Here is a 25627-nt window from a genome sequence, read left to right as displayed (position 1 = left end):
TGTGAGCCACCATGTGGTTGCTGGGATTTGAACTCAGGATCTCTGGAAGAGCACCAGTGCTCTTAACCTCTGAGCGATACCAGCCCTTATCTAATCTAATTCTTCCCACTGTTGTGGCAGTGTAAGTGCACTCCCTAGTTTTAGGATATATGAAATGGTGGACGTACACTTGAGTTCACTGAAATACTACATAAGGTATTATGAGTAAAGGCACTGAGTTGTGAAATTTTTCATCTAATTTACCTTTTTTCAGACTTTAAATGTAATATTTTAGAATTTTAGACACTACCATGTGTTTAAAATGGTTCACATCTTAGGATTAGTGGCAACAAAATGGGAAACACTTGACCTTTATGGGTACTGTCAACTACACTGGTGGCTTCTTAAGTAATGACAAACTTGTATTGCTGCATACCTAGTCCTTAATATGCTTGCTACTCAGTCACTAAATTTTATTAAAATGTAAGTCATTATGCTCCATGCCAACTGTAAAATTGGGCAGTGTTTTATTTTCCTTTACAATTTAATAAATACTTCTTGATGACTGCACATGGAGTAAGGCTGATTGGTAGTTCAGAAAGATCACAGCGATGGTGTTTTCCTGACACTGTAGTCTTCCATAGTGAGTGGAATGACTTGTATGATGTCACTGTCAAACCAGCAAGACTGCATTTATGCACCCATCATTTTCAGGATTGTTGGTAACTTGAGCATACTTTCCTAAGGAAAACCAAACCAAAGGAAAAGGAAGGAATGTTAACAAAAATCATCTTAAAACGTTTTGTCTTAAAAACATTTCTAAATACCATCTTACTATAAGAAATGAGCAGAAGATAAGCTAATTCAGGATTAAGTTATACACTTGTTTATGTTCACAAATCACAGCCAGCTCCATTTTATTAATACATTAAGTTACTGTTTACTTTCTGATGGCTTTTTTCCCCTAAATGAATTTCAAATCAGTCTAACACCTATTTTAAAACATTTTCAAACATCTAAGTTTGTAGATAAATCTGGGCAATAAAAGTGGAACTGAATCAGAGTTTCATTTCTCATATCTCTAGCCCAACTTCCAAAGTTTGCATTAGGAGTACAGAAAAGCAACACCAGATGTAAATTTTTACTTACCCCAAATGACCTTGCCTCCTTGTGTCACAAGGCCCAGCTCGCTTACATTCACTTCAATGACTGTCCCTTTGGTGATCACACCCAGGGTTGTATATAATGGGGAGGAGGGATTCTTTTTCACACCGAGTATAGGCAGGCAAAAGGTAGCTTTCAGCTCAGGGTGTGTGACATGGGCTTTTTTGAAACGTAGACCCTAAATATCAAACACAAGAATGCATCCAAATGGTGAGTAAGGTCTTTAGAATCCTCATCTTTTCTAAGTATCTCTCCTAGGGAATGAATAATGTCTTAAAGCATCAGAGAAAATAGATTTCTACAGATGAAAAGTGGCATAGTGGATAGGAAGATACACACAACTTAACTTCCCATGTCAGACTGTCACGTCAGTACTTGGAGTCTGTGTGTCATGCTTACTGAAGGACAGTGCCAGACACTGCTGCAGCGTACTGCTGCAGTGCCTCATTTATACATGCCAGCCTTAAAGAGCCCTCCATCTTCAGTCAATAATGGAACAAGGGTCGACACACAGCCTTGAGTTTTGCTTCCAGATTAAATAATTCATGGTAAACAGAATCAAACCTACAAGCTCCAATTTTAGGATTTGAAATACTTCAGCCACCTTAAAAGATGGGGAAGCAAAAGGGATTGAGTGTAGGCTCTTAGCTTTCTTTATGTAGGTAATAACATGATTCAAAGGCTAGAGAATATTTAGAGAGAACCTTGTTACACAGATGTCACCCAGTCACCTGAATGGGATCCAGTGAACACAGTATTTTAAATATCAGAACTCCATGAAGTCTAGCCTTATTTTTACTTACGCAGAAATAAAAGGAAAATGGTGTTAAATTCTTAGTTTTGGATCCTTTGTGAGAACCTTCCCTTCCAGGAAAAAAAAAAGATACCAAAATACACTCCAAAGATTATAAATACAAAATCAAAAATCAAGGGAATCATGATATAGTCTAATAGTGAATAAACATTCTGGGCTTTGTAGCCAGATAGTCTTTGGCCAGTAACTGCACTGTTCTAGTAAGCATGGCTGTTAGCAGTGACTACAGCATTTGAGTCCAATACAAATTATTCAGATTGAATGTTAGGATCAACAGCACCAGCATTCCTGTTCAAAAGGATTCTGAGAAAAAGTAATTATGTTCCATACCTTTCAAAGCAGGAGAAATTATGGGGTGTGGGAGAGCTTAATATTTTGGAGATAATCATTACTACTCTCAAGATGAAGCTACTTTTATAGCCCCTTATAAAGATAAAATAATTACATGAAGGACGTTCTCAAAAGCAGTAAAACAGACATTTACCTCACTAAATCTCAGCTGATCAATCCACTGCTTTTTGGTCTTTTGGCTAAGACCAAATGTAAGCAAATGTCCTTTGTGTAGTGGATTGTCACAAAGGCCTGTATCTGAGGCCTAGTACTTCAGGCATACAGCAGCTCACTTGTTGAGTAAGGAAAATAACTATAAAAATAAAGAGCCTAATGCATCACGTTTAAATACAGGAATTCACTGGCAATGTGTTATACAAAAATCATTTCAAATCTACTATGAATCTGACTTTGGATTCAGCTTTGATTCATGGAAAATGCTAATTCCTACTACTTACTTAAATTAACAAAAATAGCACAAAATACTGTTCAACTGTTTTTCACACCAATTTTAATAATTTCAGGAAGCTGTAATATACTTTATCCAGCTTAACAAGGAGTTGACAGTAAGTCATCACACTCCTTTAGAGACTTACCATTGGCCTAATGAACCTTTCATATTTAGGTGGTTTTCTTGTAAAACCATCACCAACAAAGCAGACTTTTGTAACCATTCTCTTCCATGCCTTCTTTTTTCTTTTTCCTGTTCGAATAACTTTCAATACTTCTGTTTCTCCTTGGGCACGAACTTTGGGTAGAGGGACCTCCCATTTTCCCTAAAAGTGCAGGTTTATATTGGGGAGGGGGGGAGATAGTAAGAATAAGTCCAGTGTTTTTGGTCATACAAAATAAAAGATTCACTTTCCCATAACCATTCCACACACTTTCATTGCTCAACTGCTTGAGAAGTCTGTGCTGTCTCTTCACAAGACATAATTGGCAAAACCAGCTAAATTTGGATATCATGGGCACATTAAATTGTTTGCCTGACCTAAAATCTCTTCACACCTTGTTACACCTGTAAGGCAGTGACTTATAAATAGTGTGTGTGCTTGTTACTAGTTACAAGCAGAATATCAGAGGACTGATTCCACTTAATTTCTTTGTTATTTTCCCCCAAAATTTATAGACTTTATTTCTTCACTAATAACATTGGATGCTTTGTATCACCCCAGAATAAACAGACACATAAAATAAAAACCATACCCCTAAATCTGTAGCAGTGTATGGCAGTAGAAAATCTTCTGGACTGATATTACTAAGACATGGGTTCTAGGATGTACCATTACTTCACAGTGCACTACCAACAATAATGATTTACAACCCCCTGGACTCTAGTCTCGATAAGACTAGGTAATTCAATATATTCACTGAATAGATATCCACTAGTGTCCTCAGGAATAGTCACACCATTATAATTTAGGATATTTACAAATTGAAAAAAGATTTCAATACTGTGTATTTTCCTATTAGATTTCTTAAATCTACTCACAGGATCTTAAAAATATCTATGTCCTTTCTCTATGGGGCAGAATTTTAGCTAGTTTTACAGTAATTGTAAAAAGGTATGTAAAATTCTACTGGAACCAATTTTGACACTGCAAGGCAAAAAAAGTTGTGTTTTTCTCTAAAATAGCACAGCAGTACAGATTTTCAAATATAGTAGATCATTACCTACTGAATTTGCTTTTAATTAATTTTTAAATGAGAGATGTATGACATTCTAATGGCTTACAGGGACTCAGAGAGATCAAGCTGGCCTCAAACTTGCTATGTAGGCAAGAATGATCCTCCTGCCTCCCTATCCCTTACGTGCTGGGATTACAGACATGCTAGGCAGATACTCATCAACTGAGCTATATCCACATCTCCCTCTGATAAATTTTGTTCAAACTTAAACTCTAAAATTCTTTTAACCAGGATACATCGACCTTGGTGACAAGACAGCAAGTTTCTATCAAACTAAATTTACAAAGTGGGCTGGAGATAGCTTCAAAGAGCACTTGCTGTTCCTCACAGAACTTGTGTTCAGGTCCCGACAACCACAGAGCTGTTCATGACAGTCAATAATTTCAGTTCCAGGGGACCTGACATCCTCTTCTAGCCTTTGTTGGCACCATGTGCTGTCATAAATACACACACACACACACACACACACACACACACACACACACACACACACACAAATAAACAAGCCTTAACTCATCAAAATAGAAATAAAAAAATGACACAAAAACATTCTAAAATTTCAACATCCTAATAATGGCACTAATAGTTGCCCTTAGTGTTTCAAATTAAATTGGAGACAAATCTAAAATCTCAAATTTAGGTATTTCTCTTGTGAAAAAAATTTTTTCTTGCTTACCGCCTTTTCTTTCCGCTTCTGCTTAATCATGTTGGAAAGTACTTTTGCTCTTGACTGCCCCTCTCTGTCCAGCAGGTAGGCAGGGACTGCTCCCTGTGGAGTCTTCTCGTCATCCTTCTGCTTGGTGTTTCTCTTCTCATGCATCTTAATGCTACCAGAAAGGACAGAGGTTCAGAGTGTGCTTACTAATTATCACCTAAGTAAGAGGTAGATGGGACCACTTACGTCTTTTTCATTTGTATTTTCTCGGCATGGCGCTGTTTATGGTAGAGCTTAGCCTTCAGGCCGATCATTTTTTTTGCTTTCTTTGAACGTTCATGGGCCTCCCGACCTTCTTTCTTTCTCTTTTTCTCATGGTAGTCCAAACGATATCCATATCGTTTGCGGTGCAATTCAATGTATTCATTCTGTGGCTGTAATGATTCAAGAAATGTTACCTTAATTTTTGCAAATTTTGATAAGATTATTCTAAGATTTTAATATGATAAAGGTAAATATATTTTTACCTTGGAGAGTGTTCATGTGCTTACACCTGCATGACTCTCAGTGAGAGCTACTATTTAATGAAGGGATTTATCCAACATCTACTAAAAATATGAGGTTACTACAGGATTTAATTCTCTTTTCTTTACACAGTAAGGTAAATTATTTTCTGTTTTTTAATTAGAAAATGCTATTTTACTAAAAACATAATTTACATAAAAGAAAATTTACCATTTTTAGTTGTGGGTACATAGTTATAATTCCTAGTCAATTATACATCTCAGTACCCATCATAATCAAGATGGCATATTTATTTTCCATTATCTCAAAATGTTCCTTTGTGCTACTCTGAGGTCACTCTTCTTTCCCCATCTTCAATCTTACATTTTTATGGTTTACCCAGTGAGTGGAATCTACAGAACATACATCCTTTTGCATCTGGCTTCTTTCGATTAGAATATAATCATTTTGTGTATACCAGTTCTTAAATATTTTATAGTGCTTGGTCATATCCCAGTGTGTGGATATAAAATCACTTCTTTATCCATTGGCCATACGATGTATATTTGGACCGTTCATTTTTTTTCCTTTGGTGATTAGGAATAAAGTTGCAATAAATATAGTTGAATTCAAATCTTTCTATGAAAACTGTACTGCTATGTTGTCTTCTAAAGTGAGTGTATTATTTTGCATGTTGTAAGTACTGTAAGGGAACCCTTTTGTATTTTAAATTGTTTCATTGTTAACAGTGAAACTGTCCTCAACATTTATTTACATTTGAACCCGCAAAAACAAACAAAACCTACGATACAAAGGCCAAGTCTAGCTCAGGGTAACAAAATCACATCAATTATGCAGCAACTTACAAAGAAGGTTTAAGGCATTCCACTTTAAAAAGAAACATCAGTATAATAAGAATGGCAGGTCTGGCATTTATAAAGAGAATATTTGGATCCGCAATTCATCCGCCGTTTGGCTTTTTGCAAAGAATATAATATACTGAGCATTAAAAAGGTGTGATGTGATTATACAGTTAGTATCACAAGTCTCAACTGTATTCTATTAGGCTGGCACTGATGCCACGGTAGATCAGAACTTTTAACAGTGAACTCTGTCTCATTCCAAGACCTGTGTTCCGGGTCCAGAGGCTAAGCATTCCTTCGTGGAAGCTACATCTCCCTCCACAGCATCTCAGTTCCTACCACGCACGGTCCTCCTGACTCGACAGCCCAACCACGCTAACTCCCAGGCCCTCGGTCGCCGGCGCCCGAGGAGGCCTCCTTACCATGATGACAGCCGCGAAGCAGCGGTCCGCGACCTCCGGGGTTCTAAAAACTTCTTAATCCCAGCGTTATCACTGGCCCACGAGCCTGCTTCACTCAGGCCGGAACAGGAAAGGGTAGTCCTTTAAGTAGGCGGAGTGAAGCTCAAACGCCGCACAGGAGTTCCGTGTTGTCTCTCCGTTCTTAGGTAGAAGAGCGGAAGTTGGTAGCCGGAGGCTTTTAGCTGACGTACCACCGGAACTGGAGGCGGAGGCTGCCTATGGAGCTTGAAACCGGGATACGCGTAGCTTCTTCCTGCGGGTATGAAGCTGGTTGAGGCGGTGGGGTTTTGTAACCTGAGTCCGTTGCCAGTTTTGGAGTGGACGGTTTCACTCTTACTGCCCGCCGTGTGGCGGAGAGGCGAATCCTCCAGCATAACCATGCGCCCCGTGGGTGCCGAGGTCTTTCTGGTCTTTCACTGCTGACCTTGTAGCTGACAGCGGGCCCTGGACGACCACCACGGGACCTCCTGACCCCCGGCCGTGACGTCTGCTGGATTAGGGACGTTTGTCTTCATCCTTTATCGAGGAGGACTGATTTGTTTGTTTCTCTCCTCTTGCTAACGGATGGACAATTGATTGAAATTTATTATATAGAAAATAAAACTACTGGGCTAGCTGTCAGAAAATCAAAAGATAATTTTGGTTTTGTGGAGGCCCAGGACTTTCCCCCTAAACTCTTGAGGGCTTTTTAATTTTCTGTATTCCGGAACTAGGAATAAACAGGCTTGAGTTGTGGGTAGGAATTCCCAAGAAACACATCGAATTAAGGGCAGTTTTACCTTTTAGAAAAGTATGGGTTTTGTTTGTTGGGTTTTTTTTTTTATCTTATTATTTTTTTAATGTGTAGTGCGTTCCTGGTGCCCTCCGAAGCCAGAACAGGGTGTTGAATTATAAAAGATGGTTGAGAGTGCTAGTAGGTGCTGGGAATTGGACCTGGTCTTCAAGAAGGGCAGCCAAACTTAACCACTGAGCCATTTCTCCAATCCCCAGTTTTACCTTTTTACTGTAGTCACAAAGCACACTAATTAACTCTGGAATTAACTCCAGTTTGGAACTACCAAAATTAAAAAGTGCACAGCTCAAAAAGCCTTAGCACTTGGATTCAAACTGTCGAGTTTTTCTTTTTTGGTATTTTCGAGACAGTGTTTCTCTGTGTAGAGCTGGTTGTCCTGGAACTTGCTTCATAGACAAGTCTGGCCTTGAACTCACAAAGATCCGCCTGCCTCTGCCTCTAGGGTACTGAGATTAAAGGCGTGCACCATACCCACCAGGCTTTCCCCATAGTATAATGTGATTTTTCTTTTGTTTTAAATCAAGAGCTAGTGCTAATCATTCATGTATTTTCAGATGCTTTAAATTATATACTTTCTCAAGCTAGAATATGTTCCCTCTTCCCTCCGTTGACTCCCTTGCCTACTTTAGGTTTTTTTAATTTTACAGTTTTAGTGAAGCCTCCCTTGACATCTCCACCATAATTGCTCCATTTCCCTTTGTGGATTAATTCTTTTCTACAGCATCAGTGACAATAGGATGTATATTTTTTATTTTTACTTCACCCTCCTCCCCCTTTTGTGGCCCTCAAGTTGAATAGAGTCAGTGTGAGCGAAGTTATTGTCTTTGTTCATTGCTTTAAACAATTAAAAAATTGCCTAAAAAGCAATTTTAAACACAATGTTTATTAAATGTGTGGGTTTAATTTTCATGCTATATCTGTGCTGTCACCGATGAAAGACTAAAGCTCTGAGATCTCTAGTGCTTTATCTAAGGTTTCAGAAGACCTGAGATTCCAGCAATCTTCTAATAGTGAAACAGTTTTTAAAGACTGTTGAAATGGAACATACATGCAGGAAGTGGATACACTGTAGGGGTTTGTCCCAGTGGGTTTTCAGACTCTGAGCACATGTATTTAATCAATTTCCAGTTTAAGAATTCCTTTAACCTGAGTCTCGAATTCCTGCTCTTGTCTCAGCAGTCACTACAGTCACCCTCACACACATTGCATGCATTCATAGGGACACACATGCATAAACAAAAAACTTTAAAATTTCTTGTGCCTGAAATAAATGTAATAAGATTGGTAGCTTGCCATCTTCTGTTGGGCATAAAAAGGCCTGATGTTAATAAGCAACATTTTTACCTAATCCTACATCATACTTTTGCAGAAATGTTAGATAGGATACAAATTCGAAATGAAGTGTGTTACTTAGGAAACACCAGTGCATAATAAATATTATATGTAGACATCTTCTCTTAGGGTGGGAAGATACAGTTAGTACAGTAGGAACTTAATTGAAGGCCGTTTTCACCGGGTGCTGTCAGGTCCCCTTTCCTATGGTCTCAGCAACATCGATTCTGCTTTTTTCGTCCGGACAGGCTTTCTCCATGTAGCCTGGCTATTCTGGAACTCACTCTATAGTCCAGGTTGTCTTCCAACTCAAAACTCCAGCCTCCTCTGCCTCCCAAGTGTTGGGGGACTAAAGGCGTGTGCCACCATGCCAGGCTAGTTTCAGTAACAGCTTAAATTCTGCTTACATAGGAATACCTTTTATGATTGATCTGAAGTGTCACGTCTGTTTTTTTTAATACATTTACTTTTATTGACATGATTAAGTGTATCACATTTATCTGTTTGTCCATTTCATGTGCCAATGTAAAAACACATGCATTTGTGTATAGAGGTCACAGGACAACTTTTTTTTTTTTTGGTTCTTTTTTTCGGAGCTGGGGACCGAACCCAGGGCCTTGTGCTTCCTAGGCAAGTGCTCTACCACTGAGCTAAATCCCCACCCCCCACAGGACAACTTATAACAGTGGGTTCTTCCCCCCCTGTGTGTCCCAGGGATCGAGTTCAGATTGTCAAGCTGGGGGGCAAGCGCCTTTACCTTTTGAGCCATCTTGGTGGCCTCAATCACATAATATGAAAATTCTGCATAAGTGATTTAGCATTGCCTCCCATGTCCTAGGTGTCAGATACCTCTGTCATCTTCTATCACCTTTGATCTTGTACTTCAAGCCCAGAGAAGACTTGGTAAATGCTGGTCTAAGGGCCTCTCGTGGTGCTGAGGTCAAAGCCAGGGCCTTGACAGATTAAGCAAACGCTGTACCCGGGAGCTGCACCTCAGGGTTAGTAATGTCTGCAACGTGAAGCTGCTCTGTCTGCTTCTGTATTCAGAAGATGGCAGCGGGCTTCCCTGTGGCTTTTTATGCGTTTTATCTTCACATATTTATTGTGAAAAATCACAATAGCTAGGCTTTGTTGTCAATGAGAAACTACCAAGTTTCTGTGAGATGTTTATCATACATAATTCTAAATACTTACCTAAAGTATATTTCTGTTTAGTTTTTTTAAATTTCAGTAAATGTACTTAAATCATATCTTGAAGTTTTGTTTGGTTGGTTTGGTTTTTCTTTTAACAGTATCTTACTATACAGCCCAGGTGATCTAAACTTTGGCAGCCCTCTCGGCTTCCAGAGTCCTGGAATTATAGGCATCTACCAAACCCTCTGCCCTTCATATCCTTCTTTAAGAATTAAGATGCCTTTTTTTTTTTTTATTAACTTGAATATTTTTTATATACATTTCGAGTGTTATTCCCTTTCCTGGTTTGGCAACATCCCCTCCCCTCCCTTCCTTATGGGTGTTCCCTCCCACCCCTCCCCCATTGCCGCCCTCCCCAACAGTCTAGTTCACTGGGGGTTCAGTCTTAGCAGGACCCAGGGCCCCCCCTTCCACTGGTGCTCTTACTAGGCTATTCATTGCTACCTATGAGGTCAGAGTCCAGGGTCAGTCCATGTATAGTCTTTTAGGTAGTGGCTTAGTCCCTGGAAGCTCCTGGTTGCTTGGCATTGTTGTACATATGGGGTCTAGCCCCTTCAAGCTCTTCCAGTTCTTTCTCTGATTCCTTCAACGGGGTCCTATTCTCAGTTCAGTGGTTTGCTGCTGGCATTCGCCTCCTATATTTGCATATTCTGGCTATGTCTCTCAAGATCTACACTTCTGCACTTCTTTGCTTCATCCATCTTGTCTAATTGGATGGCTTATATATTTGTGGGGCAGGCTCTGAATGGGTGTCCCTTCAGTCTCTGTTTTATTCTTTGCCCCTCTCATCCCTCCCAAGGGTATTCTTGTCCCCCCTTTTAAAGAAGGAGAGAAGCATTCACATTTTGATCATCCGTCTTGAGTTTCATTTGTTCTAGGCATCTAGGGTAATTCAAGCATTTGGGCTAATAGCCACTTATCAATGAGTGCATACCATGTATGTCTTTCTGTGATTGGGTTAGCTCACTCAGGATGATATTTTCCAGTTCCAACCATTTGCCTACAAAATGTCTTTTTTTTTTTTAAAGGAGGACAGTTTAAGCTTAAGTAAGAACTATATGTTTCATTTAATACAAAGTTTTACTTAAATGATGCATTGTGGTTTTGGTAGCTAAAATTATCCCAAGTTACTTTCTAAGACATACAATTCTATTTGTTATATAATAAGCATTACCGACTTGTATATGTTTAGTTTTATAATTCTGTTTGTCTCTTTTTCAGAGAGGATTGTAGAAGACCACAATGTTTACCAACTGGAGGATTTTTGCAGTGAATCGTCAGAAAACGTTCAGTGTGCACATTCATGTAAGTGTTTCCTACACAAATGGATGTATTTAGCCTAATTATTTTTTCCCCAGAGGTTTAGTATGTAGCTCATTCCAAATCCAGTTTGGGTAGACTATGTTAATGAAATTGGTTATGCAACTTAAAAATTTCCCTAGCAATGAAAAGAGCATCTGCCGGCAAAATGAAACGCTGCTCTCATGAGGTAATAAATGCTGTATTTGGAGGAGGCTCGTGTTTCTGTCTCTTCCAAGAGTGGATACTTCTTGCTCACCCTTACACTGCTAACTAAGAGTGTGTGTCCCCTCCTCCCGTGTGCATGCATGCGTGTGCGTGTGTGCAGCTGTATGTGTTTGCACATGCATTTCTGAGAAGGTAAAGTTCTGTGACATTATGTCAGGATATAGCGTCATTATTAAATAGTGGAGGTACAAATTTCTGCAGAGCTATTGAAGGTTGACACCTCGAGTTTCAGGATAGTCTCTGCCCTGTAAGGTTTATCCTAACACGAGATCTCTATATATTTCTATGCTATTACTTTCCTTTGCATTGCAAATGTGAATCGTCAAGTAGACTGGTGCCCTCTGTCACTCACCCCTGGGACTGGGCTGTCTCGCCTCCAGCAAGGACCCAGCAGGGAGCTCCAGAGAGCCTGTAATCCAGTTGATGCAGGCCTCGCCAGTTCATTTTGTTAGTTTAAAATTACTCTGCAGCGTTTCGAGGAATGTGTATTTCCACTGAAAGAGCATAGAGAGATTCTCGTTCTGTAGTGGAGGCTGGCCTCAAGCTTAAGATCTCCCTGCTTCCGCCTCCTGATTTCTGGGATTGCAGGCATGTGTCCCTGCACCCAGCAAGAATATGTATTTTCTGTTTTCTATGTTTGATGTGTATTGCAAAAGTAAAATTAATGTCAATTTCTTTTTGTCTCTCCTAGACCATGTGTTACTGTAAAATAAAAGCAAATTTTAAAAGATCAAAGACTCAGGTGCCTCTTACAAGAAACTACAGTTCCCCACCAGGTACAGATGTTAAATTCTTCTAGTTCACTTGAAACCTTGCTCTCTCTCTCCTTCCTTCTCACATTATCTTTCCTTTTCCTGAAGAATCTTGCTTCTTAGAGGTTTCCAGCCTATTTTAACTTCTTGGCTATTTCCTTGAGATTCTTAGGTGAGAGGGTTTGGGAAGATGTGAGGCGGATGGGTACCAGTAGAGTTCTGTTCCTCCTCTCCAAGCTTCTGATGAGCTGAGCAAAGGGAGAGTGGGTGGGGTTATAGCTGGCTCTTAAGTTTAGTGTGTGACTCTCCTTATTGTTAGTTTATTGCTGATTTTTATGTTGGCATGCTTTCCGTTAACAGAGATTTACTAGAATAATTTATTTTTGAAGAACTTTAGAAGTTCAATTACCTATTTATCTGGACTATTAGGTTAGAGGCAAGACTACTAGAATCTGGAATGTCTGGGAGCCTGTCACTTCATTCCTTGTGGCCTCCTGTGTTTGAAGTAAACAAATAGTACTGATTAAACATAGCTTAACTCTGTTGCCGTTCCTCTGAGCAAGTTTCTCACGTGCAAATAACAAAGGGAAACATTACCAACTGGCTGTTGATTTACACGGATTTATGAATTCCGTGGGGTGTGTTGTTAGTATGTATGTGGCTTTATGTTCTGCCCCTGCTAATTTAACTGTGGCTTGTACTTTGTCTGTGAACTGCTCAATGAAGTTTTAAAAATGTAGAACTGTTCTTATTTTAGAAATGTAAAATACTTGGTTTAAAATGCATTGAAGTGGAGATTAACTTCACTGTAAGACTTGCTGCTTCGGTATCATTATTGAACTTAAGCTAGCATGGAGTGGTCACTGTGGACATCTTTCATGTAAGAAATGACCATATGCCTGTGTGGTGGCTCATATTAAAACCCTAGCACTAATAAGCCTGAGAGAGGAGGCTTGAGAGTCTAACTCCAGGAGGAACTCCATACAAGATTCTGCCTCGAAAACCTTAGATAAAAGCTGGGTGCTTTCCGAGGAAGGAGAATCTCTGTAAGTTCAAGACCAATCTGATCCCCATCACAAGTCCTGGGCCAACCAAGAGTTCATAGTGAGACACTACCTTAAAAAAAACCAAGCCAAACTAAATTAGCCAAAGAAAACAGTAAATAAATAAAAGAGGAAACACTGCTTCACCATAAGGAAGTATTGGGATCTCTCATCTCCTTTCGACTGATTGCGCTCAGGCCGTCCATCTGTCTCTGAAGGTGTCGAGCTGGCATTGCTGAAGGGAAGAAGGCTTTTATCTGTGTGGCAGCTCACTAGCACTTTCTCACTCAGGATTCCTCACAACTTACAAATGCAGGTTTCCATGTCTGCGCGGTTACGTTTTTCCTTCCATTTAGGTCTGCTGTTACCTTACCATATTGTTATGAACACTAACTCTGCTGTTCTACAAATAGAGGTGTAATAAGTAACTGATTAAATAAATCTGTTTATTTTGTTTTCAAGATATGGTTTCTCTGTGTAGTCCTGGCTCTCTTGGAACTCATTCTGTAGACTGGCCTGGCCTTGAACTCATAAAAAATCGACCTGCCTCTGCTTCCTGAGTGCTGGGATTAGAGTCGTGAGCGTCCACTGCCTGGAAAATGCATATTTTTTAAGGATTTAATTTAGAAATTGTTCTATGGGTTTGAGTTAGAAAAAAATTTGTAGCTAGAACTTATACCATCAATCACGCTTTCTTCCTTACTGGTGAAAAATGAATCCTAAGTAAGTGTATGTTACTGAGCTTGACTTTGCTTGGTCTGGAATGTTGTATTTGCTTTCATTTATTTTGTATGTTTCCATTTATAAGTTGAGAGAAAAACTTAATAATTTCACAGTTTAATTTGAATCCTCTTTCTATTAGGCGTTGTAGGAAATGAAGTCAAATCTCTTCATTCCATCATTAACCCCCCTGTGGCCAAGTAAGTACTGTCCTTAGGCTGCTGTACCAGAGGCTGTTGAGGAATTCGCAAGTCTTCTCTGACAGGCTTTACTAGTGACTTATGTAATTCCTATATAATGTTAGTATGTATCTCAAAAGATATTTTTTCTCAGTTAAATATTAAGAAGTTTTGGGCTGGAGAGATGGCTCAGTGGTTAAGAGCACTGACTGCTCTTCCAGAGGTCCTGAGTTCAATTCCCAGCAACCACATGGTGGCTCACAACCATCTGTAATGGGATCTGGTGCATCTCAAAACAGCTACACTGTACTCATATAAATAAAAATTAATAAAAAAATTAAAAAAATATTAAGAAGTTTTAATGTAACAAAAATGAGTGTAGATATTTTTAAGATCATCATTAGCCCTTTTGTTACTTAGCTATTTTGTGTGATAATGTGGCAGTATACATCCGCGGGAGTGGGTGTAGAACACAAGAGGGATGTGTGGGGTGAACATGAGCAAATCCAATCACACGTGTGAGAGTGTCATGGTGCTGCCCGTCCCTTACCATGTGTGCTGAGGAGGTGTGCTGATAAGAGATCCAGAAGGAGGTTTTGTGTTTGTCTTTGTACAGAATTGCATGTATTGTAGGAATACAAATAACCTTTGAAATGTGCGCAGCATAGATGTTTCAGTTGAAATATGCACCTCATGCCTTTTTCTCCCTTTTAAACAGAATCCGTAATATTGGAATTATGGCCCATATTGACGCAGGCAAAACCACCACCACAGAGAGGATTTTGTACTATTCCGGATACACAAGATCACTGGGAGGTTAGAATGGACTCCTCCTCTCCCCAGCCCCACCAGCGAGAGCATCAGGGGAAAAGGTTTTGGTTAAGAAGTCAACTAGAGTGTGGCATAGAGTATGTCCAAACTACAGCATTAAGATAAGGTAGCTGCAACGTCACCAGAAAGTCTTCAGAGACTCAGCTCAGCACTGAGTCCCTCATGGCTTCATCTGCTACAGGTCTACTGGAAGGTGGTAGGACAGAACCACACTTAGCATTAGATGTTTATACAAGAGCCACTCGAGTGAGAAGACTCAGTTCCAGTTCCAGGTTTCATGTAAGGGACAGTCTATAGCCAAGTCAGGGAAGCCCAAGATGTGTAACTCCAAGCTACACTTAGAGTTTACTACTAAGGAAAAGAAGGAAGAAGAGGAAGAAGATGATAAAGATTGTGTGTGTGTGTGTGTGTGTGTGTGTGTGTGTGTGTGTGTGTGTGCGCGCGCCCTAGCCACATAGTTGACATACTTCTATTGTCTAATTTCAAGAAGAAAAGAAGAAAACCTGGAAAGTTAAGGTCAAACTGTTATATGGAAAAGGAGCTGATTTTGTTGGTCCTTAGCCCACTGCTTCTTCTCTAAGGTCTGCAATCTACTGCTCAATACAGCTCTTGCAAGTTGGACTTACTTCAGACTTTGTGACTTTATGGGCATCAGTTCTTCAGAGCATTCCTTGTTTATTTTTTCACAACCTCGTGTGTAGATACTGTATTTTCATACATCACTATATTCTCTTGTTCACCACACCTTCCTGCTCAACCCTTCTTCCCAACTGGTCCACATTTTAATTTTCATGTGAGTGTGAGTGTGAGTGTGTGGGAGCAGAGCTGTGTGAGCGTGTCTGTGAGAATATGTGAGCGAATTTATGAATCTGTGAAAGTGTGAGTATGTATGTCAGTGGACGTGTGTGGGTGTCACTGAGTTTAACTGAACCTGTTCCTTGCATGAGCATAGATCAGGGCTTACTGTTTTCAAGTAATGCTGGGGAGTCCCATGATGGGTTCAGGAGGTCTAGTTATGATGTGTTCCTATTAGGAGCCATTTCCTAGACTTTTGGAAATGTAACAGATTGGATGCTTAAGGGAGGAAAAGATCATCAAGATGATGGTGTGTTCTTAAACAGATGCTACCTGGATTTTTCATATGAGATTCTGTGTTAATAAGTATATGCTGGCAGCATTTTGTGAGCATTGCCACGCTGCTGTTGCTTCAGAAGTCTGATGATAATCCTTCCCTTATACACCCCAATTTGGATACTGGAAGTGAGGGTAAAGAAGTTTCCATTTTTAAAAGTTGTAAGAGGAACCAGTTTTAAGTATATTTGCAGTCAGTATAGGTTAAGTATTCTTTGTCTAATGTGATTAAGATATTGGAAATAGTTCAGATGCTAGATTTTTTTGTTTAGAAATGTTTTCATTCTTTTGTCTAATATGATTAAGATATTGGAAATAGTTCAGATGCTAGAATTTTTTGTTTAGAAATGTTTTCATGAACTTACTTGATTGGAAATTGCTTTTCTGGAAATCTAAAACTGGAAGTTGGAAACACCTTAAACTCTGAAGCATTAAGAACTGATTTTAGATGTCTGAGGCCCAGAGCTAAGTTGTTCTTACTACTAAGTTCTCTAGCTTGGCAGCCTAAAGCTGACTTTGTTGGTTAGAAGAATCATAAGAAATAATGTGAGGAGGTGAGGCACACCTTTAATCCCAGTGCCAGAGAGGCAGAGGCAAGCAGGTCTCCATGGCTTCAGGTCCAGCCTGCAATGTGTAATGAATTCTAAGCCTGATAGGGCTGCACTGCACAGCTAGGGTTGTCACAGATACATTTCTTTATATTCCCTGGTGTTGGTGGTGTGCGTGTGTGTGTGCGTGTGCGTGTGTGTGTGTCTGCGTGGAGGGGGAGAGAGAGAGAGTGTGTAGTGGGAAGCTAGACAACATTTTTGGGGTCTTCTATTGATATAAGTACATAATATTATCCTATATTCATGAATTTTGAATTGTAAAAATAACTTTCATGTATTTGTTGTCTATAAATTTACTCAGAATAAAAGGTGTAATTCAAGAATCATTTGGGTGAGCTTTTAGGATTAAGTTTAAGCATTTTTTTTTTTTTTTTTTTTTTTTTTTTGAGCTGGGGATCAAACCCAGGGCCTTGCGTTTGCTAGGCAAGCGCTCTACCACTGAGCTAAATCCCCAACCCCTTAAGCATGTTTTTGTACTGAGGACTTTGCAGACAACTCCCTGCTCTGGAGAATAGCAGTGAGAGTCTTGGGAGGATGTTTTCCATTCTTCATGCAATGTCCCTGCTATCTGACTTTATTGGGTTGGACTAGATTTTATTCCCTGCCTCATTTTGTCTTTGTGACAGCCTGGCAAGGGTAACTCTGTTATGTTAGATTTCCTGTGAGGACCAGGATAATCAAGGGATGAGAATAAGAATAAAGTGAGGAAGGAGCCTAATGAGTGGACTTGGTTCGCCTCTGCCTCCTAACAAGGGATGTGGCCCACAGAGAGAGTAAGAAACATCAAACCAGGACTAAAGGGCAGGATGTGTGGTTTAGTCAAATTAAAGACAGAAAAACCTTCCATGACACAATTACTAATCTCCCTGCAAAAGCTTTTCTCTCACAAGGATTTTATATAGAGAAACAAAGGCTTTAAGTATTAAGCTAAATATTTTGGGTTGCTTTTCTCAGAGCAGATTAAGTTATCCTGGGGTGTACCGAGGACCAGTGTGGCACACTTCTATTGAGGTAAACTGTGGCCTCTTTTTCCTGACTAGATGTTGATGATGGGGACACAGTGACGGATTTCATGGCTCAAGAGCGAGAAAGGGGCATTACTATCCAATCAGCAGCCGTGACTCTTGACTGGAAAGGGTATAGAGTCAATCTGATTGATATGCCAGGTAAGATGCAGCTTTACCATTGCAAAGAAGCTGGGTCCCTCAGGCTGTTTCTGAGTGTTGTTTTTTAAATTATGGTCAAACCCATTAAATCTCATTTTAAGGGTACAGCCATATCTTATTCACTACGTTCACATCACTGTGGGACGGATCTCCAGTTTCTCGTCTTCTAGACCTGAAACTGTCCTTAGTAAGCAGCAGGTTTCCTCTGCCCCCTGTCCCCACCATGCTGTTCCTTACGTCTGCAAGGGCTCTTGATGCCTCCTGTAAGTGGAACCACACCCTGTTTACCTTGTTGTGATTGGCTTATTTATTTCAGTTAGTATGAAGCCTTCATTAACAGTAATTTCTTCCTTTTATGGCTACATAATATTCCTTGGTGTGTACTTATCTCTCAGTATACATGAGGAATTGATTTTAGGATCCCATGTAGATACCAAATGTTTAAATCCCTTATAGAATTGTATAATATTTCCATAAAACCCGTATATATCCTCTCGTATACCTGCATATCTTAATACAAGTGACTACTATGTAAATAGCTGTTATTCTGTATTGTTCAGAGAATAATGACAAGAAAAATGTCTGTCCATGTTTAGAACAGACACCTTTTTCCCTGAATCTTTTCAGCCCATAACTACATCTCCAGACTCAAAACATGTAGGTGCAGGGAAGCGACTGTCTCTCCCACACTTCGTTCGCTATGAATGTGGGTGTGCACATAGCTTGAGACACTCCTTTCAATTGCTCACTTTCCTTTGGGTACACTCAGGAGTGACCTTGCTGGCCCACGTGACTGTTCTAGTTGGGTTTTGAAGATTTTAAGTGTCTATTTTCTTTCCTTAGGTCACGTAGACTTTACTCTGGAGGTTGAGCGCTGCTTGAGGGTGTTGGATGGTGCGGTGGCCGTGTTCGATGCCTCTGCTGGTGTAGAGGTAAAGCTGGAGCCAGTGTGAGCACAGAGCAGCAGTGTGTGCCGTGTTCTGTACAGTGTGACCTGTGTCAGGATTAGTCCGTTGGAACCCTTTCTGTGGGAAATCTGTGTCAGTTGGACTGTGATGGAGGAAAACCAGAGTTTAATAATGAAGTGAGACTCAGACTTTCCTCAATGGAAGGGAAGTTAGTTTTTCTGTAGAAAATGTATGAACGTTGGTGTGGGGAACCAGGAGGAGCCTGGGATGCTGTTGATTTTAAGCTAACAAGTTCCTCTGTATTAGTGTGTGGATTCTGTCAGAAGTCACAAGGTCACTAAGTGAGGGTCAGGAGCATGGGACTTTGTTAGTCTATGTGTAGTAGCCAACAGAGAGTCAGCATCCCTCTGAGTCCAGGCCAGCGTGGCATGGGAGGAGTAGACGCCAGCTGCTCACGTGGCATGGGAGGAGTAGACGCCAGCTGCTCACGTGGCATGGGAGGAGTAGACGCCAGCTGCTCACGTGGCATGGCAAAAGCAATGGAACACTTCATCTTGTGCATTAGCGTCCCTCTGCGCTACTTTGGAGGATCGACAGTGTCTGCTCTAGGGCAAACCTCCCTTTCCTCCCAGGGAGACACCGCCTGAGGAGATTGTTTGCTGTACTTCTATAGCAACCATCCCTCAAAGATGAGCGGAGAGCACAGTTGGCACTTGTAGGAACACACAGAAGCATGAATAGTTATCTTCTCACAGGTCAGGTAAACATTCTTAGGCTGTGGTGGTAACACACCTTTAATCCCAGCACTCAGACGCAGAGGCAGGTGGATCTCTGGGAGTTCAAGGGTAGCCTGGAGTATAGAGTGAGTTCTAGGATAATGCTATACAGAGAAACCCTGTTTTGAAAAGCAAACCAAACAAACCAAACAAAAAACAATAACAACAACAAAACCCCTGATTGTTAGAGGGGCTACCGCTCATTTCCAGAGTACCTACCAAGCGCGTATGAGTGCCTGGGAATGGGAAAGTCCTCTGTTAATACGGCTTATTGATAGGAGAGGGAATTGTGCTAGTTATCTTGTTTGGTTTGTTTTTTATTGCTTCAAACAGGCTCTCGCTATGTACCATGTACGCAGACCATGCTAGGCTCAAACTCACAGAGATCCATGCCCCTCTGCCTCCTAAGGACTGGGGTTAAAGGTGTATGCCACTACCTGGTTTGTGCTGTGTTAGGCGTGAGTTAGACTATCTTTAATGAGTGTGCCCTTCAAAATTGGCTTTGGTGAATATAGTTCTGTCCTTAAAACTATTTTAATTAAGTTGTAAAAATCAGTATCTTTTTAAAATTGGGACAAGTTGACACAATACAATATGCTAAGAAAGATAAAACAAATATATGTTGTATTCCTGCTCAAAATGTTTGACCCATGTCTAATCATAAGACAATGATTAATGAAATCTAAATGAAAAGATGTGTCAGGAACAACTACTTACAACTTTTCAGAAATAAAACAAAAACAAAATCCTTTTAATATAAGAATCACCAATAATGGGGTTGGGGATTTAGCTCAGCGGAGGAGCGCTTGCCTAGCGAGCGCAAGGCCCTGGGTTCGGTCCCCAGCTCCGAAAAAAAGAAAAAAGAAAGAAAAAAAAAAAGAATCACCAATAATTAAGGGGAATCCTGAAGAACTATTCTAGATAACAGAATTTTTAAAAATCAAGAAAATGGATGTATTTTTAAATCCTTGGTTGCATTCTCAATTTAAAATGAATTAGAAGAGATCATTGAGGAACACAGAGAAACTTGAATTATATACTATGTGAAAATGTTATTTTAAGCTATGTTAAGCTTAAAATGTTTTGAGTGTGATGATTATAATAGATTATTTAGAAGATTCTTATTTGAAAGGTCATACAGCTATCACCCTATCTCCCACCTACTATCATAGCCCAGCCATATCATTATGAACTTGGTCTGTATGCAGGCTAGCAACATAAGATAGCATTGTATATGCTGAAGAATGACGGAAATTCAAAAGAGCAACAGCAGATATTGACGACAGTGGTTCAGCTGGAGCTCACAGTTGTGACACAATAGCCTTAGAAGACTGTTTGCAGTGTCATATGAAGTCATATATACATCTGCCTTAAAGTCTAGTAATTCTGTATCTGTCTCCAAGGAAGGGAACATTATTAACCAGGGATTTGTTCAGAATGTCTGCGGTGGCTAGAATCACAGCAGCTCCGAGCTGGCAGCTCTGTAAGTGTTGATAGAGAAGCTGGTCTGCTGAGTCAAGGGATAAGGTGGGCAAGTCAGAAGCCACAGTTATGTGAGACTCATGAACAGGCAGAAATAATGTGGGCCTGTGATGATGTGTAAGGACTGGTTTCTTCCAGCGGGCTGGAGAGATAGCGTGTATTGATTTGAGTTATACAAAATTATGTACATGTTTGATCTGTGGAGTTTGCTGTGTATAAGTTTTACCTGAACAACAAAAAGCTAAACATTAGACTTTTTATGTTTTTTTAGGCTTACGGATTCAGTGAGGTACAGATGTTTTAGTACAACCAGACAAATTTAATATGTACAGACATAAAATCAATTAGAGAAAAAGCATATGTGAATTACTTATAAATATAGGTAGTAGTCCATCTTTCATCTTTATCTATTGTTCACACGAACATTCGGATACTCAATGAAATGTGATTTTTATCACCACAGTGCTTTTATTATATTCTCATTTACTCCTCAAGGCAAAGGTCCCATGTAAAAAGCCTGACACTGGGAGGTGTGGTGGCACCTGCCTGGAATCTCAGCACTTGGGAGGAGGATGGCGGAAGATCTGGAGTTAGGGTCAACCTTGCTATGTAGCAAGTTCCAGGCCAACCAAGGCTTTCCGAAACCTGCTCTAAAAAAAATACAAATTAGCTCATTATTATATACTGGGAAAATGAAGCAAGATAAAAAGTAGGGTCTTTTGATTGTAACTTAGATTCTCTCCTGAGAGCTCTGGACATCTCTGAGATTCTACATCGCCTTATCTGGGAACTTAGTTTACCTAATCAGAAGCACCGGTCTCCCAGCAATGGTGCAGTGCACTGGTCTCCAGCAGTGTGGGGCACCGGTCTCCAGCAGTGTGGGGCACTGGTCTCCAGCAGTGTGGGGCACTGGTCTCCAGCAGTGTGGGGCACTGGTCTCAGCAGTGTGGGGCACTGGTCTCCAGCAGTGTGGGGCACTGGTCTCCAGCAGTGTGGGGCACCGGTCTCCAGCAGTGTGGGGCACCGGTCTCCAGCAGTGTGGGGCACCGGTCTCCAGCAGTGTGGGGCACCGGTCTCCAGCAGTGTGGGGCACCGGTCTCCAGCAGTGTGGAGCATCTTCCAGTCACTCCATCACATCCCCTTCTGTTCTCCCAAGAGCAAACAGGGTCCCAGGAGATGAACCGCAGCGGTTCTCCCTCTCTGCCAGCATCAGGCCCAATTCCACACCCCACAGATTCGTGGAGCCTGTCACCCCATGTCTCCAAATAGCCACTGGCCTTTCCTCTAATTTTTGCTTTAGGCTCAGACTCTCACTGTATGGAGGCAAGCTGACAAACACAAGATACCCCGGATCTGCTTTCTAAACAAGATGGACAAGACTGGAGCAAGGTATTTGTAGACTGCCTCGTAGGCTGCTAGGGTTACAAAGCAAAGTCAGGAACTCCTGGGTTAGAGCCTAAGTGTAGGAAAAGCAGTTTTCCTTATAAAGTATAATTATTGTATGGACTCTTAACAATTTAAAGTAATTTCGAAGCAGCTCACTTGTAGTGGAGGTCTGCCAAGTGATGAGTCGTCTGGGTCTAATGTAGCACATTTTGTACAGTCCTGATGGAGGGCGGAGTCTTCTGTTCTGTTCATTCTTTTTTGAGCTCTACAGCATAACACCCTTTCTCCGGAAGGCTGCTGTGATCTCCTCGTTGCTAGAGTTAGAGAGTAGGATTGATTCTTGTAGTTAACTCAGAGAATGGTGTCTTTCTACCTCTTCTGATTTTGTTTGGATAGTGAGTATTAGGCTCAACAGAAGGAAGGGCACTGGGAAGGAGAGTGTCCTGTGAGGCAGAGTTGTAACAGTCATACACTGAGGCTTATGGAGTGGCAACCAAGATAGATACATTGTCCCGGCAACAGAGAAGCAGAAATACATGAAGGATGTGGTGAAATGTGAATAGAAATGCATCAAGAACGTTAAGGATTGTGGAGGAAACATGAGATGTGGTAAAATTCAGCTGTCCTTCCCAAGACTACTCTTGTGTGCCCTGTGGTTATGTGGCTCCCCTGGCAACTTAAAGTTCCCTTGCTTACTAATGGCACAGTAACCTGTAACATTTGCTAGGCTCATGTTTGAATCTTTCCTATTTGGGACTTCTTGTAGTCCATATAAGTACTCGTTGACTGACCTCTGTAGTGATGGAGGTGATGCCTGGATACTAGGCTAGTTCTCAGAGGTGTTGGGGCCATGGACATGTGTAGTTTTAAAAAGAACCCACACTAAATCCAGCTAATGTGCCAGCATCGCCCACCCCCATGGCTAGCCCTATGCTGCTATCTTGCCCTGGTTGTCTCAGCTCGATTGAGTGCCTGGAGCTGCCACTCTCGTTTCCCAGGCCATCTGCCCCTGGGGCTGTCCATCAGAGTGCCAGCTACCCTCACGCACACTCATTAGCCCTGGGAAAAGGCAACACTAGAGACAATATACCAGCCAGATTTATAACCATAAATCTCCGACCCCAAAATGCCTGCGCAAAGAACACACAGCTCAGTGATACAGCAACCCAGTGATATAATTACAAGCTGCACGCTTAGATCAGACATGTTTCACCTCACCCCTCTGCTGTCCAGCTGTGAAATCCCTGGGCACGTGGTTCTGCTCCCTCTTCTTCCACCATCTTCTCCCTCTGTCCTCTGTCTCTTCTCCCTCCTTCTCCCACCTCTCTAAAATTTTCAGCTCCGCCTTTTCCTCCCCCTGCCCAATCACGGGCTGTAGCCTTTATTTGACTAAGATTTCACCTGATCTCACCTGAGTACTTGATCTACTCTTGAGGGAGCAGAAAATACAAACAGCAACCCACAATATGCATGTGTTTATAATTCTGCCTGTGTGTCAACAATAGCATTTGCACCATAGGCAGCCAGCCCACATGTTAGCATAAAAACAAGCACCATCGCATAAGACACTCATACCTAAGATTAAAACAGAGCATTAGTCTGGGTCTTGGAAGAGAACCAGTAGTGTAGATAGTTATAGAAGAAAATCTGTAATTCAAATGAATCTTGCATTTAACTCTAATTAACTGTGTGTCCTTAATTAGGATCAAAACGTGGTTATATGAAGCTTGCAGTAATAATTGTTAGACTTGCACGTGGTGAGATAATGGTCACTATAAATACTCGATTGCTGTTATCAGGTTTCTTAGGACAAACTGCTCTGTGGGAAGCTGATGGAGAATAAAGAATATTTTAGAGAACATTCTTAAACCTGTTCTGAGAGGTTTTTACTGTTTCTAACTGGGTGCTCTGCTGTTTTACAGTTTTAACTATGCAGTTGAAAGCATCAGGGAGAAGTTAAAGGCAAAGCCCCTGATTTTACAGGTAATTGGTCAATTAATCCCACATTCTGATAGTTCCTCGTCAGTTTATCGTAGCATACACATGTCTGAGGCATACTCAAGTCATAAGTAAATACAGCTAAAGATTTTGATTGAAACAGTGAGGTAGGAGTTGAGGAAAGTGATGATCCTGGTTAGTGTTGTCACCAGCGTGGTGTAACCACAGACGCTCACTCTGACTCGCAGCTGCCAATTGGGGAAGCCAGGACTTTCCAAGGAGTGGTGGATGTGGTAAACAGAGAAAAGCTTATTTGGAACTCAGACTCTGACGACGGAAAAGACTTCGAGAGAAAGCCCCTCTCAGAAGCGAGCGATCCGACATTGCTAAAGGAGACAGTCGAAGCAAGGAACTCCCTAATTGAACAAGTAAGTACTTTAGTTTAGAATTCCGTGTTCAGTGACTTTTGTATGCATGTATTGTGAAACTATATAAAATTACATATTTAATATGTAAAAACAGTGAATGGATATTAGTGCTACTATGTCTGCCACCCACACTCCAAGATAAATTAATAACCTTGTTTCCTGTTATCTATGTGTCCTTCTTAGTTGTTTTTGTTTTAAGATTAATCTATTCGTTTATTTACTTGTGTGAGTGTTTTTCCTGCATGTGTTTGTTTTAGCATCTGTGTGTCTAGTGCTCAGGAAGACCACAAGAGGGCGGCAGGCTCCTTCGGAACCGGAGTTCTCAGATGCCTGAGAGCAACAGATACTCTCAGCTGCTGAGCTGTCTCCCGGGCCCGGCCGGGTGTGGTTTTGTTGTGTGTGCTCAGAGCTGAACCTAGACTTGCTGGATAGATGGTAAGCATGTGCTTTACCACTGCACTGCACTCCCTGCACCCAGCATATTATTCAATGTTAGCATTAGTTTGCATATTCTGTCCTTCTGTGTGGAGTGATGCTGTCTGTTTTCTCGTTTTATATTGTGATACAGCTTGTCACTGTTGGTACATGTGGTGACAGTTCAGCTTGAGTGCTGTGTGGCGTTCTGATCGTGATTGCAGTCAGTGTCTGTCTGCTTCCCAGCAGACTGACTGAGAGTTGTTTCTCTTTCTTGCTGCTGGAAGTAACGTGGCTGAGCTTGTGGTGGCTACATCTGTAGTCCCTTTGCTTCAGGGACTGAAGCAGAAGAATCGATGTGAGTTTAAGGTCAGCCCAGGCACATAGTGAGTTCCAGGCCAAACTTTCCTCTTTCTCTTTTTTCTTTTTTTTTTTTTTTCCGGAGCTGGGGACCGAACCCAGGGCCTTGCGCTTGCTAGGCAAGCGCTCTACCACTGAGCTAAATCCCCAACCCGCCAAACTTTCTCAAAGAAATCGGGTGAACAGAAGCCATGTTCTGT

At 41.0% G+C, this 25627-nt stretch overlaps 2 protein-coding genes across 2 annotated transcripts in view; one reads left to right on the top strand and one right to left on the bottom strand.

Annotated features, from left to right (window-relative positions):
• Positions 1 to 428: 428 nt before the first annotated feature.
• On the bottom strand, positions 429 to 6550 carry Nsa2 (NSA2 ribosome biogenesis factor). The gene is made up of 6 exons (XM_032898999.1): positions 6421 to 6550; positions 4878 to 5065; positions 4653 to 4803; positions 2884 to 3063; positions 1129 to 1321; positions 429 to 720 (listed from the first exon to the last, which is right to left on the bottom strand). The coding sequence occupies exons 1-6, from the start codon at positions 6421 to 6423 to the stop codon at positions 653 to 655; spliced, it is 783 nt and encodes a 260-aa protein (XP_032754890.1). The 5' UTR covers positions 6424 to 6550; the 3' UTR covers positions 429 to 652.
• A 95-nt stretch (positions 6551 to 6645) lies between these two features.
• Gfm2 (GTP dependent ribosome recycling factor mitochondrial 2) overlaps positions 6646 to 25627 on the top strand; it is a 36012-nt gene continuing 17030 nt past the window's right edge. The window contains exons 1-10 of the mRNA XM_032899000.1: positions 6646 to 6718; positions 11000 to 11083; positions 11997 to 12081; positions 13963 to 14020; positions 14718 to 14815; positions 17610 to 17735; positions 18579 to 18667; positions 22202 to 22290; positions 24210 to 24270; positions 24474 to 24653. Coding sequence (XP_032754891.1) covers positions 11021 to 11083; positions 11997 to 12081; positions 13963 to 14020; positions 14718 to 14815; positions 17610 to 17735; positions 18579 to 18667; positions 22202 to 22290; positions 24210 to 24270; positions 24474 to 24653 — 849 coding nt within the window. The 5' untranslated portion in view covers positions 6646 to 6718; positions 11000 to 11020. The remainder of the gene's footprint in view (positions 6719 to 10999; positions 11084 to 11996; positions 12082 to 13962; positions 14021 to 14717; positions 14816 to 17609; positions 17736 to 18578; positions 18668 to 22201; positions 22291 to 24209; positions 24271 to 24473; positions 24654 to 25627) is intronic.

Source organism: Rattus rattus, chromosome 3 (genome assembly GCF_011064425.1).
Source record: "Rattus rattus isolate New Zealand chromosome 3, Rrattus_CSIRO_v1, whole genome shotgun sequence".
NCBI lineage: Eukaryota > Metazoa > Chordata > Mammalia > Rodentia > Muridae > Rattus > Rattus rattus.
The sequence above is the reverse complement of the archived record's forward strand: the minus strand, read 5'-3'. Positions and strand labels throughout refer to the sequence as shown.